General features: G+C 42.9%; 1 protein-coding gene across 2 annotated transcripts in view; it reads left to right on the plus strand.

The window, feature by feature from the left end:
* The window catches only part of FAM234A (family with sequence similarity 234 member A), a 165,370-nt gene that overhangs the window by 125,851 nt on the left and 25,899 nt on the right, over nucleotides 1-13,620 (plus strand). For both annotated transcript variants that reach the window (XM_073633050.1, XM_073633051.1), the window contains one exon: nucleotides 1,940-2,075. In XM_073633050.1, the coding sequence (XP_073489151.1) occupies nucleotides 1,940-2,075 (136 nt within the window). The remainder of the gene's footprint in view (nucleotides 1-1,939; nucleotides 2,076-13,620) is intronic.

Genomic DNA, 13,620 nt, shown 5'->3' on the forward strand with positions numbered 1-13,620 from the left:
GGGCATACGCCGAATTGGGTCAGATAAGGCTTGGGTGGTAAGTGGCTGTGGGTGTCTGTGATCTCACGGATGGCTGGATTCCTCCAACTGGCACCCGGGTCCTGGAAGGTGTGGGGAGTCCCAAGAATGTAGATGATTCTATGGATCCTAGGAGGGGTGAGGTGTTCCGTGGATGGATCCCTCAAACCAGCATTCGATGGATTAGGTGATAATGTTAATATGGAGAAAAGAAAGGAAGGGCCAAATAGTGTAAATCCGAATACAAAATTTTAATTAAAACTGAAAGGATATACACTCACGTATAAGTCCAAAATGTAAAACAGCGATGTAACCAAGTGGCGACAGTGGGGTCCTTCGGCAACGGTGCCCATTAATTTCAATGGACAGGGGTGGTGGAGAAGTGGTGTATACACTGCTCCTAAACCACTCCAAAGATGCTGCTTGCAGGACTTTTTCCAACGTCCCGCAAACGCACTGCTCCAATGTGAAAGCACTCGGGCTTTCACACTGGGGCTGCAGGGGAGGCATTTTTCAGGCGCTATCTTTAGCCCTTTAGCGCCTGAAAAACACCTCCAGTGTAAAAGGGGTCTAAAGGTAGATTCACTATATTTCCACCTGCATGAAAAATGTATACTGTAAAGCAGAGCAGAGAAATAATCTTTGTAAACCAAATTTTTCATCATGTCTATGTTAGTAAGTCAGCAGGGTTTTCATAATACCCTAGTGCACGCCATGGTGTCAATGTATGTCTACAGTTTACTGTGGAATGTTCACACTTGGAGGTTGATTTACTAAAGGCAAATATACTGTGCACTGCAAGTGCAGTTGCTCTAGATATGGGGGAGAAGCACTGCTGATTCTAAAATCTAATGATGTACTAGCAAAAATGCTGTTTTTTATTTTTCTTGCATGTGATTGAGTATTCTTTGCAAAGTGAAGCTTTACCTCATTTACTAACCACTGGAGCAAGTGCACTTGCAGTGTACAGTATACAGTATTTGTCTTTAGTAAATCTACAGCCAAGCAATAATCTCCTGCGCTCTGGTGTTTCGCTAGACACAGATGGTGTGGTCTACTCTTAGATATAAGGCAAATTATATGGTCTTGCAGCCCTCTTCAGAACAATGGGTGTTCGTACAACTAAAGAAAAAATGAAAAAGGGAGAGGGCGCAACGACCTAGTGCATTACCAAAAAAGATTTATTAAAGGTATAAACACAAAGATACTACTCACAAGCGAGCATGAAAAACAGGCTTTTCTTAACAGTAGCAGCTATATCCTTTGCTGCCTATTGACGAAAGGTAGATGATGGCACCCCGGCTGACGCATTTCAGGGGCGCACCCCCTTCCTCAGAGCCTAGGCTCTGAGGAAGGGGGTGCGCCCCTGAAATGCGTCAGCCGTGTGGGGTGCCATCATCTACCTCTCGTCATCAGGCAGCGAAGGATATAGCTGCTACTGTTAAGAAAAGCCTGTTTTTCATGCTCGCTTGTGAGTAGTATCTTTGTGTTTATACCTTTAATAAATCTTTTTTAGTAAATCTACCCCATTGTCTTTTATTCTATAGAATTCACATGGAAACGTACAAAATGTGGACAGACACTCTATATTGGGCCCAATAGAAACCTAAAAGTCCTGTACTATTTGCTTAGTTGCTTATTCTCTGCCTCGGCTTAGAGTATCACCTTGGCTCTATAAAAATATGTAAATGCGGCATCAACTTTGAATTTATTTTATATGGAATCCTCTGTATATCTGTTGATATATTTATGCACTATAAATGTTCCCTCTTAGGTCGTTATGTAAACTTTTCTCAATAAAATTCTCATCTTTCTCGTGTGTCTGTTATTTTATCCATTCCCTTTTGAAAATCCCTTTAGGTGTTTAAATATGAAGTAAAATATACAGAAAAGATTAACAAAGTTTTCTTCATTTTCACAGATAACACTATTAAAGGATATTCTGTCAACGATCTATGTGCTACAACAGCGGGCCAACCAAGTAAACTTTCAGACACCAAACATGATCCTGAATGGCAAGCACAGATGAAAGACTTTATACCCATCTTATCCCAGAGGTATTTTCTTAACCAGTGTGTTGTCTTGAAGGTCAGACAATAAAGCTTTAGTCATGTAGTTTTATGATTGTGCAGAGCGAACCAAATATGATTTATATAGACAAGAATTTCTGACCTTGTGAAGTAAAAAAGATATTTTCTACTAAATACTGTGAAAAGAACATTTTGCACTAATATAGAAAGATAAGAGTTGATGGGAATTCCACACATTGCTAGTAGATTGACTGTCGTAGACAAGTTTTGTTTGACAAACACAGTGTATTTTTTGTAATTACATATAAATTGTGCTGGGAGCTTACATAGCACTCAGCTTGTAAGGAATCCTTGTATACACACAACATCTAAAGTACAAAATCCAGGTACTGTATATTGTCAAATGTTAAACTGAAGCACCCTTGTTTAAATTACTTGTTATTTTTTGTTCGTCTTCCACGTTCACCCGCTCATCTCTGAGTACAGCGGCTGCAGAGGAAGGCGTGAATATCAAGCTGCTGATATAACAGCAAGTATGAAAGGTTGTCTGCACTGCCAGTTGCTATAAGAATGTAAATAAAATAAATAACTTAGATAGAGGTTTCTTTTTAAAGTGTAAGTTCACCTTTACAGAAAAATCTATAAGGTGAACTTACACAGGACCGTGGCATTCTCCCTTTCTAAGCCCCGGTATATCCGCGTCAGGAGTTCGGGGCTTAAAAATCCCCTCAGCTGAATGTCCAAAACGTACCTCTTCAGGAGTGACATTTCAGAGCATTCTAATTGGTCAGCGCCGTCACATGGGTGGCACTGACCAATCAGCAGTCGCATAGCCCATCCTGTCAGCTGGAAAGAAGACGCGTGGATGCTGAGGGGATTTCTAGGCTGCGCGTACCCTAGTGGTCTTAAAGTGGCCAACGTATAGCTACAGCGATTTGCCCAGTTTCTCTTCTCCCTCGATTTTTCTCCATCACTTAGCTAATGAGACCCCAAAGCTGATGGAGAGAGGTGGGGGGTCAAATAAGGACAGCATGCAGGCAACTGACATCCTCCTTATCAACTGTTGATGTCATTGGTCAACCTGTGGCTCTGTGAAAAAGGCAGGTTTCATTCACCCAGCAGCTTGTATACAATTTTGGGTCAATTTTTAGGCTAAATAGCCAAGGCACCCCTGAAGAAACCTCAAGGGACCCTGGTTGAAAAAGGCTGCTCTAGATCAAAGGCAGACATGTTTGAAATCCAATAAAAGCCAGTGAGCCAAGTTAAAAATACAGATGAAGCGTTTACTAAATCCCCACATCAGCAATAGTATAACTAAAGGCAAATTTTTTTTTAAATTTTGGATAAACTGGAGATGGATTAGAACACCAGTCAGTTTTTATTGTTGCCTGTGTCTGACCTCTCTATTTGTCCTGTTTAGCATTATTATTAAAAGTAAAAGAAAATTCCACATTTTGGGTTGACATCGGAACACTAATAGAGGGGAAATTTTCCAGTTCTGGTGACCGGGATTCTCTTACTTTGGAGGGATTTTCTCTCACCTCCTGTTTTAGCTATGGGACAGGAAGTGATGAGAAATCTCCACAATGTGACATAGATGGCAAAACCAAAAATCCTGACTGGGGCTATAACCTCCCCTATTCTTTATCCAACATGAAAAAAACATTTTGCCTTTATTTACACTTTCATTTGGCTTGCTGGCTTTTTTTTATTATTATTATTAAATATACACGGTACCACAATTAACCATGCACCCCTATTTCCCTGTACAGGTTCTTTCTCTCCCTTATTTTCCTTTTTTTTTTAAAAAATGTTTACTCAGTATGTTTCAATGTATTTTCATGTTGGAAGTACGGCTAGGGTGACAACCATAGTCCTTTCCATAGATCCAGCAAAGACAGAGATTTTTCACTGAGGTACAGAGATCCCTCTAGAGGCTGAGCTACAAATCTCTTAATGAATACAATACAAAAATGATATGAAGGAGTACGCATGTTACATAGTTGGTGAGGTTGAAAAAGACACAAGTCCATTAAGTCCAACCTGTGTTTGTAAGCTTTTATGTCAGTATTACATTGTATATCCCTGTATGTTGTGGTCGCTCAGGTGCCTATCTAATAGTTTTTTGAAATTATCTATGCTCCCCGCTGAAACCACTGTCTGTGGAAGGGAATTCCACATCCTTACTGCTCTTACAGTAAAGTACCCTCTCTGCAGTTTAAGGTTAAATGGATTCTCTTCTAATTTTAGTGAATGGCCGCGTGTCTTTTTAAATTCCCTTTCACAGAAGAGTTTTATCCCTATTGTGGGGTCACCAGTATGGTATTTGTACATTGAAATCATATCCCCTCTGAAGCGTCTCATCTCCAGAGAGAATAGGTTCTGTGCTCGCAACCTTTCCCCGTAGCTGAGATACTGCAGTCCCTTAATTGGCATTGTTGCCCTTCTCTGTACTCTCGCAAGCATGTTAACCACTTGCCGACCGCCGCACGACGATGTACGTCGACAGAGCGGCACGGGCAGGCAAAAGGACTTACAGGTACGTCCTTGCCTGCCCGCAGATGGGGGGTCCGATCGGACCCCCCCCCGGTGCCTGCGGCGGTCGGCAAATCTCCCCCGGCGATCGGTGGTGAGGGGGAGGCCATCCATTCGTGGCCCCCCCCTCGCGATCGCTCCCAGCCAATGGGATCATTTCCCTGCCTCTGTATTGTACACAGAGGCAGAGGAAATGATGTCATCTCTCCTCGGCTCGGTAATTTCCGTTCCGGCCCGAGGAGAGAAGACAGGTATGTGAGTGCACAACACTACACACACACAGTAGAACATGCCAGGCACACTAAACACCCCAATCCCCCCCCCCGATCGCCCCCCGATCCCCCCCCAATCACCCCCCCATCACAAACTGACACCAAGCAGGTTTTTTTTTTTTTCTGATTACTGTATTGGTGTCAGTTTGTGACAGTTATAGTGTTAGGGCAGTGAGTGTTAGGCCCCCTTTAGGTCTAGGATACCCCCCTAACCCCCCCTAATAAAGTTTTAACCCCTTGATCACCCCCTGTCACCAGTGTCACTAAGCGATCATTTTTCTGATCGCTGTATTAGTGTCGCTGGTGACGCTAGTTAGGGAGGTAAATATTTAGGTTCGCCGTCAGCGTTTTATAGCGACACGGACCCCCATATACTATCTAATAAATGTTTTAACCCCTTGATTGCCCCCTAGTTAACCCTTTCACCACTGATCACCGTATAACCGTTACGGGTGACGCTGGTTAGTTAGTTTATTTTTTATAGTGTCAGGGCACCCGCTGTTTATTACCGAATAAAGGTTTAGCCCCCTGATCGCCCGGCGGTGATATGCGTCGCCCCAGGCAGCGTCAGATTAGCGCCAGTACCGCTAACACCCACGCACGCAGCATACGCCTCCCTTAGTGGTATAGTATCTGATCGGATCAATATCTGATCCGTTCAGATCTATACTAGCTTCCCCAGCAGTTTGGGGTTCCCAAAAACGCAGTGTTAGCGGGATCAGCCCAGATACCTGCTAGCACCAGCGTTTTGCCCCTCCGCCCGGCCCAGCCCAGCCCACCCAAGTGCAGTATCGATCGATCACTGTCACTTACAAAACACTAAACGCATAACTGCAGCGTTCGCAGAGTCAGGCCTGATCCCTGCGATCGCTAACAGTTTTTTGGTAGCGTTTTGGTGAACTGGCAAGCACCAGCCCCAGGCGTCAGGTTAGCGCCGGTCGCGCTAACACCCACGCACGCAGCGTACACCTCCCTTAGTGGTATAGTATCTGATTGGATCAATATCTGATCCGTTCAGATCTATACTAGCGTCCCCAGCAGTTTAGGGTTCCCAAAAACGCAGTGTTAGCGGGATCAGCCCAGATACCTGCTAGCACCAGCGTTTTGCCCCTCCACCCGGCCCAGCCCAGCCCACCCAAGTGCAGTATCGATCGATCACTGTCACTTACAAAACACTAAACGCATAACTGCAGCGTTCGCAGAGTCAGGCCTGATCCCTGCGATCGCTAACAGTTTTTTTGGTAGCGTTTTGGTGAACTGGCAAGCACCAGCCCCAGGCAGCGTCAGGTTAGCGCCGGTCGCGCTAACACCCACGCACGCACCGTACACCTCCCTTAGTGGTATAGTATCTGAACTGATCAATATCTGATCCGATCAGATCTATACTGGCGTCCCCAGCAGTTTAGGGTTCCCAAAAACGCAGTGTTAGTGGGATCAGCCCAGATACCTGCTAGCACCTGCGTTTTGCCCCTCCGCCCGGCCCAGCCCAGCCCACCCAAGTGCAGTATCGATCGATCACTGTCACTTACAAAACACTAAACGCATAACTGCAGCGTTCGCAGAGTCAGGCCTGATCCCTGCGATCGCTAACAGTTTTTTTGGTAGCGTTTTGGTGAACTGGCAAGCGCCAGCGGCCTAGTACACCCCGGTTGTAGTCAAACCAGCACTGCAGTAACACTTGGTGACGTGGCGAGTCCCATAAGTGCAGTTCAAGCTGGTGAGGTGGCAAGCACAAGTAGTGTCCCGCTGCCACCAAAAAGACAAACACAGGCCCGTCGTGCCCATAATGCCCTTCCTGCTGCATTCGCCAATCCTAATTGGGAACCCACCGCTTCTGCAGCGCCCGTACTTCCCCCATTCACATCCCCAACCAAATGCAGTCGGCTGCATGAGAGGCATTTTTATGTCCTCCCGAGTACCCCTACCCAACGAACCCCCCCCAAAAAAGATGTTGTGTCTGCAGCAAACGCGGATATAGGCGTGACACCCGCTATTATTGTCCCTCCTGTCCTGACAATCCTGGTCTTTGCATTGGTGAATGTTTTGAACGCTACCATTCACTAGTTGAGTATTAGCGTAGGGTACAGCATTGCACAGACTAGGCACACTTTCACAGGGTCTCCCAAGATGCCATCGCATTTTGAGAGACCCGAACCTGGAACCGGTTACAGTTATAAAAGTTACAGTTACAAAAAAAGTGTAAAAAAAAAAAAAAAAAAAAAACACAAACAAAAATATAAAATAAAAAATAATAGTTGTCGTTTTATTGTTCTCTCTCTATTCTCTCTCTCTCTATTCTCTCTATTGTTCTGCTCTTTTTTACTGTATTCTATTCTGCAATGTTTTATTGTTATCATGTTTTATCATGTTTGCTTTTCATGTATGCAATTTTTTATACTTTACCGTTTTACTGTGCTTTATTGTTAACCATTTTTTATTCTTTAGGTACACCATTCACGACTTTGAGTGGTTATACCAGAATGATGCTTGCAGGTTTAGGTATCATCTTGGTATCATTCTTTTCAGCCAGCGGTCGGCTTTCATGTAAAAGCAATCCTAGCGGCTAATTAGCCTCTAGACTGCTTTTACAAGCAGTGGGAGAGAATGCCCCCCCCCCCCCCCCCCACCGTCTTCCGTGTTTTTCTCTGGCTCTCCTGTCTCAACAGGGAACCTGAGAATGCAGCCGGTGATTCAGCCAGCTGACCATAGAGCTGATCAGAGACCAGAGTGGCTCCAAACATCTCTATGGCCTAAGAAACCGGAAGCTACGAGCATTTTATGACTTAGATTTCGCCGGATGTAAATAGCGCCATTGGGAAATTGGGGAAGCATTTTATCACACCGATCTTGGTGTGGTCAGATGCTTTGAGGGCAGAGGAGAAATCTAGGGTCTAATAGACCCCAATTTTTTCAAAAAAGAGTACCTGTCACTACCTATTGCTATCATAGGGGATATTTACATTCCCTGAGATAACAATAAAAATGATTAAAAAAAAAAAAAAAAATGAAAGGAACAGTTTTAAAATAAGATAAAAAAGCAAAAAAATAATAAAGAAAAAAAAAAAAAAAAGCACCCCTGTCCCCCCTGCTCTTGCGCTAAGGCGAACGCAAGCGTCGGTCTGGCGTCAAATGTAAACAGCAATTGCACCATGCATGTGAGGTATCGCCGCGAAGGTCAGATCGAGGGCAGTAATTTTAGCAGTAGACCTCCTCTGTAAATCTAAAGTGGTAACCTGTAAAGGCTTTTAAAGGCTTTTAAAAATGTATTTATTTTGTTGCCACTGCACGTTTGTGCGCAATTGTAAAGCATGTCATGTTTGGTATCCATGTACTCGGCCTAAGATCATCTTTTTTATTTCATCAAACATTTGGGCAATATAGTGTGTTTTAGTGCATTAAAATGTAAAAAAGTGTGTTTTTTCCCCAAAAAATGCGTTTGAAAAATCGCTGCGCAAATACTGTGTGGAAAAAAAAAATGAAACACCCACCATTTTAATCTGTAGGGCATTTGCTTTAAAAAAATATATAATGTTGGGGGTTCAAAGTAATTTTCTTGCAAAAAAAAATAATTTTTTCATGTAATCAAAAAGTGTCAGAAAGGGCTTTGTCTTCAAGTGGTTAGAAGAGTGGGTGATGTGTGACATAAGCTTCTAAATGTTGTGCATAAAATGCCAGGACAGTTCAACCCCCCCCAAATGACCCCATTTTGGAAAGTAGACACCCCAAGCTATTTGCTGAGAGGCATGTCGAGTCTATGGAATATTTTATATTGTGATACAAGTTGCAGGAAAGAGACAATTTTTTTTTTTTTTTTTTTTTGCACAAAGTTGTCACTAAATGATATATTGCTCAAACATGCCATGGGAATATGTGAAATTACACCCCAAAATACATTCTGCTGCTTCTCCTGAGTACGGGGATACCACATGTGTGAGACTTTTTGGGAGCCTAGTCGCGTACGGGACCCCGAAAACCAAGCACCGCCTTCAGGCTTTCTAAGGGCGTAAATTTTTGATTTCACTCTTCACTGCCTATCACAGTCTCGGAGGCCATGGAATGCCCAGGTGGCACAAACCCCCCCCAAATGACCCCATTTTGGAATGTAGACACCCAAAGCTATTTGCTGAGCGGTATAGTGAGTATTTTGCAGACCTCACTTTTTGTCACAAAGTTTTGAAAATTAAAAAAAGAAAAAAAAAATTTTTTTTTTTGTCTTTCTTCATTTTCAAAAACAAATGAGAGCTGCAAAATACTCACCATGCCTCTCAGCAAATAGCTTGGGGTGTCTACTTTCCAAAATGGGGTCATTTGGGGGGGGTTTGTGCCACCTGGGCATTCCATGACCTCCGAAACTGTGATAGGCAGTGAAGAGTGAAATCAAAAATGTACACCCTTAGAAATCCTGAAGGCGGTGATTGGTTTTCGGGGTCCCGTACGCGGCTAGGCTCCTAAAAAGTCCCACACATGTGGTATCCCCATACTCAGGAGAAGCAGCAGAATGTATTTTGGGGTGCAATTCCACATATGCCCATGACCTGTGTGAGCAATATATCATTTAGTGACAACTTTGTGCAAAAAAAAAAAAAAATAAAAAAATAAATTGTCACTTTCCCGCAACTTGTGTCAAAATATAAAATATTCCATGGACTCAACATGCCTCTCAGCAAATAGCTTGGGGTGTCTACTTTCCAAAATGGGGTCATTTGGGGGGGGGGGTTGTGCCATCTGGGCATTTTATGGCCTTCAAAACTGTGATAGGTAGTGAGGAGTAAAATCAAAAATGTACGCCCTTAAAAATCCTGAAGGCAGTGATTGGTTTTCGGGGCCCTGTATGTGGCTAGGCTCCCAAAAAGTCCCACACATGTGGTATCCCCATACTCAGGAGAAGCAGCTAAATGTATTTTGGGGTGCAATTCCACATATGCCCATGGCCTGTGTGAGCAATATATCATTTAGTGACAACTTTTTGTAATTTTTTTTTTTTTTTTGTCATTATTCAATCACTTGGGACAAAAAAAATGAATATTCAATGGGCTCAACATGCCTCTCAGCAATTTCCTTGGGGTGTTTACTTTCCAAAATGGGGTCATTTGGGGGGGTTTTGTACTGCCCTGCCATTTTAGCACCTCAAGAAACGACATAGGCAGTCATAAATTAAAGGCTGTGTAAATTCCAGAAAATGTACCCTAGTTTGTAGGCGCTATAACTTTTGCGCAAACCAATAAATATACACTTATTGACATTTTTTTTACCAAAGACATGTGGCCAAATACATTTTGGCCTAAATGTATGACTAAAATTGAGTTTATTTGATTTTTTTTAGAACAAAAAGTAGAAAATATCGTTTTTTTTCAAAATTTTCGGTCTTTTTCCGTGTATAGCGCAAAAAAATAAAAATGGCAGAGGTGATCAAATACCATCAAAAGAAAGCTCTATTTGTGGGAAGAAAAGGACGCAAATTTCGTTTGGGTACAGCATTGCATGACCGCGCAATTAGCAGTTAAAGTGACGCAGTGCCAAATTGGAAAAAGTGCTCTGGTCAGGAAGGGGGTAAATCCTTCCGGGGCTGAAGTGGTCAAAATGCTTTCTCTTGAGGTTATGTTTTTTAATCTTGGTGAACACCTCAAATAAAGAAATAATGACTATGTTTGAAATTTCCTCATCTTGTGGAAGGAATGATGGTTCATACACCTTTCCTTCCAGTTTGAAGTGTTATCTACCCCAAAGCCTACAGGATCTATTCTTCACACCTACAGGTACAAGATGCTAAGGTGTTATTTTTTTTCTTTTACCTCTGAACTTTGGGGTTTGAAGTTAAGGTTTGGTTTTTATTTCATCGAACAGCAGAACTTGTTTCCAAAACCTCTGACTTATTTATTGCTCGCTTTGCACTCTGTGATTTCAGTCACTTTCAGCTAGCTTTTGCTCTAAAATGATGCAACCCACTACCTACAGTTTCTGTTGGAATTAATACAATCACATTGGTTAATGGTAAGTTTCGAAGAACCATTTTGTAGATGGCAGTTAATGGGCATGTGACCAGTGTAAGTGTTGTGTTACCAATTAAGGACATTGACATTTGTGCAGGCTGCAATGTTAAATGTCTTTGTTGGCTCTGGTAGTAACTTGACCTGATTTTTGTTAAAGCTGATCTCCAGACAAACAACTAAATGTGCGAATTAAATAAATACAAGGGAGCTGTTTACTTGTTAAAGGATTTATTTTATGTATATCGGTTTCTGAGACTTAAACAGCCCTGTGGCATAGCCATGCAGGTGACACTACTTTCTCTTTTACATTTAGGCAGGCCATAGATCATGCAATTTTCTTTTCTTTCCACCACCTGTGAAAGGAAAGAAAATTGCTCAATTGATGGGGGAATCCTTCACGCAACGCTTTTGTGTTCTGCAAAACACAATGATTAGTGTTGCCAGCCAGTGGCACTAATCTGTCAGGAAAAATCTGACAGGCTGGTTGCACAAAAGTTGAATGATATATCGACTTCTGTACAACCAGAGTGCTCATACGTGGATCGAAATTCAGCCAGTCTCTGCTGAACTGGCTGAATTTTGTTTCATGTATGGCCGACAACGAGAGATACAGCCTGATGTCTGGACAGTGAAAGAGCAGCAGCAGACTGATAATGTCTCCTGTCTGCCTAATATGTTATCAGCACGTTTTTTGTCTCACATTTGCATGCAGCTCAACTGATTGGCTCCCTGTCTGCGTGCTGCTTTTTATGGTGTTTTGTAAGATTCTTATACTGAGTCCAATTCAGGTACTTTCGCTAGCTGCATTGTTAACAAAAATATTAATGTATATTTAGTTGCAGTAATTTTGTGTACTTCATACAGTGCCTTGAAAAAGTATTCATACCTCCTTGAAATTTTCCACATTTTGTCATGTTACAACCAAAAACGTAAATGTATTTTATTGGGATTTTATGTGATAGACCAACACAAAGTGGCACATAATTGTGAAGTGGAAGGAAAATGATAAATGGTCTTCCGAGTTTTTTTATAACGGAATATCTGAAAAGTGTGGGGTACATTTGTATTCAGCCCCCTTATATTCTGGTACCCCTAACTAAAATCTAGTGGAACCAATTGCCTTCAGAAGTCACCTAATTAGTAAATAGAGTCCACCTGTGTGTAATTTAATCTCAATATAAATACAGCTGTTCTGTGAAGCCCTCAGAGGTTTGTTAGAGAACATTAGTGAACAAACATCATCATGAAGGCCAAGGAACACCCCAGAGAGGTCAGGGATAAAGTTGTGGAGAAGTTTAAAGCAGGGTTAGGTTATAAAACAATATCCTAAGCTTTGAACATCTTACAGAGCACTGTTCAATCCATCATCCGAAAATGGAAAGAGTATGGCACAACTGCAAACCTACCAAGACATGGCCGTCCACCTAAACTGACAGGCCGGGCAAGGAGAGCACAGAAGCAGCGAAGAGGCCCCTGGTAACTCTGGCAGAGCTGCGGAGATCCACAGCTCAGGTGAGAGAATCTGTCCACAGGACAACTATTAGTCGTGCACTCCACAAATCTGGCCTTTATAGACGAGTGGCAAAAAGAAAGCTATTGTTGAAAGAAAGCCATAAGAAGTGAAAGCCATGTGGGGGACACAGCAAACATGTGGAAGAAGGTGCTCTAATCAGGTGAGACCAAAATTTAACTTTTTGGCCTAAAAGCAAAACGCTATGTGTGGCGGGAAACTAACACTGTACATCACCCTGAACAAACCATCCCCATGTGAAACATAATGGTGGCAGCATCATGTTGTAGGGATCCTTTTCTTCAGCAGGGTGTCAGGGCTGGGCTCAGCCCTTCTTTCTCTGAGCTGGCCGCTCAGCTGTCGACTAATTGCCAGCTCCTAGCTCTCCACAGTGACCCACCGGTTGATGATATCCTGCTCGTCAGTCCTGCTTACTTAAGCCGTCCAGCCCAGATCTTCTCTGCCTTCACCTGGTCAACATCACAGAGACTCTCTCCTGCGTGCCTGTTAAGGACTTGCTTGGCTGACGGTCCTTCTGGCTCCAGATCCTTCTTGATGTTCCACTACGCTGATTCCTGGCTTCCTGACTTTCTGGCTTGTCTGACTATCCGTTCCGGTTACCGAACTTTGGCTATGTTATGACTAGGCTTGTTATATTTACTTTTATTATTAAACAAGTGTGATTTAACTGTACTTCTGTCTTGGTCTGATTAATGGTTTTTGACACAGGGACAGGAAAGCTGGTCAGAGTTGATGGGAAGATGGATGGTGCAAAATGCTGGGCAATCTTAGAAGAAAACTTGTTAGAGTCCGCAAAAGACTTGAGACTGGGGCAGAGGTTCACCTTCCTGCAGGACAACGACCCTAAACATACAGCCAGAGCTACAATGGAATGGTTTAGACAAGGGATATGCAATTAGTGGACCTCCAGCTGTTGCAAAACTACAAATCCCATCATGCCTCTGGGTATCATGCTTGTGGCTGTCACAGTCTTGCTATGCCTCATGGGACTTGTAGTTCTGCAACAGCTGGAGGTCCGCTAATTGCATATCCCTGGTTTAGACCAAAGCATATTCATGTGATACAATAGCCCAGTCAAAGTCTAGACCTAAATTCAATATTTAGGTCTAGACTTTGGCAAGACTTGAAAATTGCTGTTCACAGAAGCTCTCCATCCAATCTGACAGAGCTTGAGCTATTTTGCAAAGGAGACTGGGCAAAAATTTCACTCTAGATGTCCAAAGCTGGTAGAGGCATACCCAAAA

The sequence above is a fragment of the Aquarana catesbeiana genome, linkage group LG06 (genome assembly GCF_042186555.1).
Source record: "Aquarana catesbeiana isolate 2022-GZ linkage group LG06, ASM4218655v1, whole genome shotgun sequence".
Classification (NCBI taxonomy): domain Eukaryota; kingdom Metazoa; phylum Chordata; class Amphibia; order Anura; family Ranidae; genus Aquarana; species Aquarana catesbeiana.